Source organism: Chlamydotis macqueenii, chromosome 6, assembly GCF_036417535.1.
Source record: "Chlamydotis macqueenii isolate bChlMac1 chromosome 6, bChlMac1.mat, whole genome shotgun sequence".
Lineage (NCBI taxonomy): Eukaryota > Metazoa > Chordata > Aves > Otidiformes > Otididae > Chlamydotis > Chlamydotis macqueenii.
The window spans coordinates 44721808-44728388 of NC_141561.1; the positions used below are offsets into that span (position 1 = coordinate 44721808).

Sequence of the window (6581 nt, forward strand, 5' to 3'; positions counted from 1 at the left end):
CCGGTAGCGGAAGCCCCAGAGCCCTATTGCTTCCTGTGACCATCCCGAAAAACTGTCTTTTGAGATCTCGTTGATTTATGGTTGCTTTTCAGCATGTTAGTCCTTCATGGTGAAGCGGGGCCAATCCTGGGTGCCTTGCCTTACCGTTCTGGGTGGTATGAAATGGGTTTGTTTGTCAGCACTTGCCCCCTTTTCCCAGTTGAAAACACAGCCTCTCAACATCACTTGTAGCCTTTGCGTGTCGGTCTCTTCAGGGGTTTTTAGCACGTTACTGAGTGAAGACTGAGATCAAATTTCCTTGCCAAAGGCTGGTAATGGTTTTCCCATCTCATTTGTGCAACTATCCCCACGAATGCCGTGCTGATCTCCCGAGTTCCAGTTCTTTGTGCCCTTCAGGCACTGACAGAAGGATCAAACGGAGCCGTTTCTGCCAGCGCTGCGCTCAGCCCGCGGCTGTTCAGTGCTCACTCGTTAGGCAAGAGTTTGGATTGCCATCGAGCCCTCTCTTGTGACTCCTGATGGGAGCAGAGCTGGCTTCAGCTCTTAAGAATGAAATTTGCTAACAGAATGAGCTGGTGGCTGTAGACGCTTATACCCAGCAGGACCTTCAGGAGACATTCAAGCGCAGGAACCCTTTCCACCAGCCAGGAGAGGCCAACAGAACACGCAGCTGACGGGGTGTGCCAGCCGTTCCTTGCTAACAGTCCTTTAGAAAAGGCTTTGGGGCACAGCCACCCCAACAAGCAGTTCACCAGTTGTGTGCCGCCTTTCTTGTGCACACGGGTGTGTTCCTGTTTGCGTGTGTGGAAATCCCCAGGACCGAACAGCTTTTGCTGTGCAGCTCATCCAAGTGCGCTTTTGTTTTGAAGGATATCTGTATTTTTCTGAGTAGATGAAGGGATGTTGTTTTGCCTGGCCATTGCATATTTTCATTTGGCCGGCAAATGAGTGCAGGTTTTACATGTTTCTGTTTCTGGGTTTCTGTACCAAACATGGAACAAACGTGTGAGGCAGAGGAGGGAGAAGTCTGGGGAGGTTTGAGAGTTCATTCTCCGGAGCCACGGCTCCCTCGTCTTGCCGTGAGGGTCCGTCCTTGGTGAGCGACAGCTACAGGGGCACGGGAACAGCCTGTTCATCGGGAGTGGTGCTGGGTTCCCACCTTCTTGGACGGTCTTTACCGTTGCTGTTTCCTGGTTCAGAGAGAGACTTCAGTTGCAAACGTGGTCCAAGCCGCGCGTGGGAGGCCTGCACGCAGCTCCCTTGGCCTTGTCACCGTGTGTGACAGTCCAGGTCCCCTTGTGCGGTGGCTGTAAGCTCCTTGAACAGCAAGGGCTTTGTCTGGAGGATCTGCAGTTTCTCCTGGCCATGACAGCCACTCTGGTAGGACAAGCCTGTCACACACTGGACTTTTATCTGCCCAGTGGGATGGGGGAGAGAAGCTGGGAAGAAAGGAAGACTTGTGGGTTGAGATAAAAACAGTTTACTGAAATACTAAAAACTACAAGGATAACAGAATATAAGGATATTAATATCTACAAAATATACAAAATGGACAGTGTAGGATTTCTCACCACCCGATGTCCGAATGACCAACACAGCCCGTCCCGAGCAGCGATCACGAAAGGACACCGAGCAATAAGCAAAGGGGGACAGCAAGCCAGCAAGGGAGAGGGAACGATGCCAGCAAGCAAGAGAGATGGAAAGAAGATGGATGCCAAGGGTGCATGCCAGAATGGAATGCCCGAATGGATGCCCCCTCCCATGGGCAACCCCCACTTCTATGCTGAGGATGACGTTCATGGCATGGAATACTCTCTTTGGCCAGCTTGGGCCAGTTATTCTGTCTGTCTTCTGCCCAGCTTCCCACATCTGCACGTTAACGAGACTTTAACGAGACTTGGCAAGCCAGACAGTGTCCGTGGTCTCCTTCACAACAGCTCCTATCATCAGAGTGTTTTTGCCAACAGTCTTCACAGATGAAATCCAAAGCACACCAGCTACTGAGACGAAAATTAACTCCATCCCTGCTGAAACCAGGACACAGACGTAGGAGATGACGCAAGAAATACTGCTCAGATACCTGAATTTCCTTCCAGCTGGAAGGTCTTTGTTGGGGAAGTCTTTACACTGCAGGCGGTGTTCAGTGAAGCTGATTTTAGAGATGCTCTAGACTGTCCGCATTGGCTGTTGGTGCAAGGAGTTTGGAAGTCTCATTCAAAGGTCTTTGACATGAGGGGCTGGGTTGGAAGGGCCTGTGAGAAGGACTGTCAGGTTGCTTTTGGTGGAAATAGCCTTGAATGTGGTTTTACTGAATGACAGGGAAATGGCAATGCTCAGAATTGTATTCAAACTCACAAACAGTTCTATGAAATGTTTGTGTTCCCAATATAACCGTACAAAAACAGCGCCTAAAACATCGGGAATGGCAGGTTAGAAAGGAAAGGGAAAATGTGGATGTCTGCGTTTTGCTGCTACAGACCTTAAAAACGGACTTCTTCAGTCCTTCCAGTCAACTTAGACACTGCCCGCTGGTGATGATAAACCTTATTTGAATTTGGATAGATCCTAAGATGCTAGCCTGCCTGCCCGTTTTTGAGTGTCCATAGTTGGTGTTGAAAGCCAAGCCAAACCACTGAGCACAAAGCAACTCAGCTCTCTCTCTGCCTGAGCAGGAATTGAGCAAATTCTCTCTTCCCGTGCTGTGCCACGTTCTGTTCTGGTTTTGTTTAGTGAGGGGGGACTACGCTGGCAGCTGCTCTAAGAAGCTTCTAGAAGTTTCCCCCTTGTCCAGTGGACTCGGCCGGGCCTAGGGCGGACCTGCTGCTGGCCAGGGCCTAGCCAATTGGTACCAGAATGTTCCGTGATAACGCCTCTGCGATAACGTATTTAAGAAGGGGAAAAAAAAAAAAAAAAAAAAGAGAAGAGAAGATGTGAAGGAGCTGAGCGGGGGCAGGGAGGCGGAGGCACGAGCCCTGCACCCCTCACCCTCTGGCCTCCCGTCGGGCGGCGTCTGGGCCTGACTCGGCCCGGCCCGGCTGCAAGGAGCGGAGAGGAGATGAGATGGGAATGAGATGTGAAGAGACCCTGAGAGGTGTCTGCCTGCCTGTTGTGAAGGATTTCTGTGAGAGGAACGGCTGCAGGTCAAGGCATGGCCGGGGAGCTGCAGCTAGGGCATGAGACTGTTCCAGCCTGCTAAATAAACGCCTCAGGAGGTCAGGATGGGATTCAGACAGCAAGAAGAGAGTAGGGTCAGTCAGCTCTCCACATCTATATTCTGACGTATTTTATGGAAAACCGGTAAAGGTCAGGGAGATGAGGACAAGAAGGAACGCAGACACTCACCTGCCCAAAAAAGTAAAAACCAAGGACCGACAACTTCCTCTACTTGTTTGCATGAGGGTCCCAGTTTTAAGCAACCCTGTTACTCTGGCCAGGACAAACAATCCTTCAGGATACACATCCTTGTTAGGTTCAGAAATGTTTGCAGCACGAGGTTCTCAGAGGAGCCAGACAATTCATTCTCTGGGTCCAAGAGGGTCCAAGCACTTGCTCTACATTTTTAGGGCTTTCTCTGCACCAGAAGGTCTGTTCTGGGGGCAAGCTGCTTCAGGTCTCTACCAGAAGAGAGACAAGGACAACTCCCAGGTGCCTGAGCCCTTCTCTGGCAGCAGAGACAGGGAACTGCAGCAAGAGCGACTCCAGGGATGCCTGGATCAAGAAAGAATCGGCTGACGATGCCACAGAATTGGAGTTGCTTTGCAGAACAGCAGAGTGTGGGCGCGCATTCAGATGCACAACTGCAAGAATTCCTCTTGTGATGCCGTACTTTGCGCCCCAGCCTCTCTGCTTGGATGGCACGGGCCAGCTGTCGCATTTTTGTGACAGCTCCCATCGTGTCTGCACAGTACCGGCACCAGTTCCACCACAGCTGTGAACAGCAGTTGCCCCACTGGGGCAGAGAGGGACAGGGTCACAAAACCTCAAAAGTGCCAAAACCAGCCCCATCCCCACTGCCAGGGCAGGAGGGAGCAGCACACAAAGGTGGGCATGGCCAGGCCACGGGTGCTGGCCCCATCCCTTCCCCTTGGACAGAAAATTCACCTCCCCGCAAAAATCACCCTTGGGGTGGGAAATGGTGGGGATGGGAGACTGTTGGAGTAGGAAACCGTGACAGGGCTGAGAAGTCATGGCTGGGTTGGGAATCCATTGTGGGGATGGGAAATGAGCACTGGGGACAGGAAATCATCAGCGGGACAGGAAATCCTTGAGCTGGGGAGTTGCTGTGGTAGGAAAAGTCAAACCCTGGCAAGGCTGGCTGAAGCAGGTGCTGGCGCAGTGTTCGCCATAGGGATGCAGGCTGGTTGTCCCCCAGAAACCTGACTCTGACCAGCCGCCATGGCAGGTACAGCAGCAGGCTCCAGCTCCTCCTGGGGCTCCTGCCCTCCAGGTAACCCCCTGTCGGACCCACCTGCCAACAGCTCACCCCATCGCCCCGCTTTGCTTCCCCCACAGAGAAGCTCCCTGTCCAGCTGTCGATGCCGCCCAAGGTGCCCATGGCTGGGAACAGCAGGTGGTGAGGGGGACACTGGTGTCCCACCAGCCGACGGGGCTGGGGCTGTGGGCTGTGGTGCAGGGGGAGCCCCTCTACCCCACAGGCTCCTGCCCGCTGCATATCGCTGCCTGCCACGGGCCCCCGCCACCCTGCCGCCCTGCAGCTCAGCATTGGGTGCAGGGCCCCCCTGCGCTCCGCACCCTGCCCGGCAGCACCCAGAAGCCATCGCAGGCCTCCAGTGAGGACGGGGAGACCACCAAGAACAGCGTCCCTGCCACCAGCCCACGCCAGCCTGTCCTCGCTCTGCCCACTGGCAGAACCACAGCAAAACCCCAGGGTGAGCTTTGCGGGGTGACGGAGCCTGCAGGCGGGTGGCCAAGCCGAGGAAAGCTTGCATCGCCCCGCGGCTGGCTCGGCTGTGTTTGCTTTTCCTGCAGCACTGAGCACGCTGGAAGTTCCGGGCAAGCCTGCTCATGTGCCCGAGAAGGGGCCAGCCGCTCTCACCCAGCCCTTTCTGGAGCAGCCAGCGCACGCCACCAGCAACAACACGCTCAGCCGACCCCACGCTGCGCACGCTGAGGACACTGGCCCCTGTGTCCCCGACAGCCCCAGCTTGGCCGCTTTCCTCCACGAGCTCCCCGACCTCTCCCAGTACGGGGCGGAGGGCGGCTGCCATCAAGAAGGAGTGGTGCTGGCAGGCCTGGGGGACAGCAAGGACACCATCCCTCATGTCCCCGACTTTACCGCCTTCCTCAAGGAGCTCCCCGACCTCTCCAAGTATGTGGCTGAGTGCAGCTGCCCACAGGAGCAAGTGGCACTGGCAGGGCTGGGGGACAGCCAGGGCACCGTCCCTCACGTCCTGCTTTTCCCCAACAGCCTCGCCAGCACTGCTTTCCTTCCTGAGCACCACAACTTCTCGGGGGACGTGGTGGTTGGCGACTGCCCCCAGGACCAAGCTGTTGAGACGCAGCGAGGGGACAGCCAGGACACCGCCTTGACTGCCAATGTCGCCAGCTTGACTGCCGAGGCCCTCGCTGAGCTCCTCGACCTCTCTGAGTACGTGGCGGAGGGCAGCTGCCTCAAGGAGTGAGTGGGGGCAGCGGGGCTGGGGAATGCTGAGGACGCTGTCCCCGATGTTGCCAGTGTCCCCCGCTTGACCACCTCCCTCAACAAGCTCCCCCACCTCTTGGAGCGCAGGGCAGAAGGTGGCTGCAACAAGGAGCAAGTGGTGGCGGCGATGCTGACTGCGGGATACAGGGCCAGGCGGGTGGGAGGTGCCTGCGAGCACCAGGGGGCGGACCTAGGGATCACAGGGTCAGGGGGCGGTCGGGTGTACGAGTAGCGGGGGGTATATAAGGCTTTGTGACGCAGCAGTAAATTGGCATTCAGAGCTAGACACCATGTGTCCGTCTCTTGTGTACCTGCGTAGGGAGTTGCGCAGACGGACAGGCGCCTAAGCCGTGCTGCCGATCGAGAGGTGACAATTGGTGACCCCGACGTGATAAGGCAGGCCTGCATTGGTGAGGGAGGCGCGCAGTAAGGCGTCTCTGTTTCAGCTGCTCGATATGGCTTTGATGGAGCAAGTGGTGAGTATGCTGAAAGGCGTGGGGCAGCAGGTGGAGAGCCCTGTGCATAAGAAGGACCTGGACCCGCTCTTCCGTTGGATGGTGCGGACAGGTATAGCGGCCGCTCCTCACTGTGTGAGTAAGGGGGCCCTCGAACAAACAGCAGAGGAACTATTCCAGAGAGCCTGTGCTGGGAACAAAGAGGCTCTCTCCGGTCTTCTGCCGGCATTAGGCTCCCTCTGGGCCATGCTGGAGAAAGCAAAAGACTGCAGGGGTGCGTGGCAGGCGGCATGTGCTTTGCTGCGGCCTGAGGCTTGGAACCGCCCAGGAATGTCCCTTCCCAACCCTCTAACAAAGGACCAGCAGGAGCCGTGCCCAAAGGGGTTAGTGGGTCCGGGCGCCAGGCACCGCTCCCCAGCACCCACTCGGTTGCAGGACGACCGAGCGAGAAGGCGGGCAACGGA

The 6581-nt window shown here is 56.2% G+C and overlaps 1 protein-coding gene across 1 annotated transcript in view; it reads left to right on the forward strand.

The window, feature by feature from the left end:
* LOC147600359 (axonemal central pair apparatus protein HYDIN-like) overlaps positions 1–5894 on the forward strand; it is a 38924-nt gene extending 33030 nt beyond the window's left edge. Inside the window, exons 38-41 of the mRNA XM_086751249.1 lie at positions 4479–4573; positions 4765–4889; positions 4990–5638; positions 5750–5894. Of these exons, the coding sequence (XP_086607375.1) occupies positions 4479–4573; positions 4765–4889; positions 4990–5638; positions 5750–5894 (1014 nt within the window). The remainder of the gene's footprint in view (positions 1–4478; positions 4574–4764; positions 4890–4989; positions 5639–5749) is intronic.
* Positions 5895–6581: the final 687 nt, after the last annotated feature.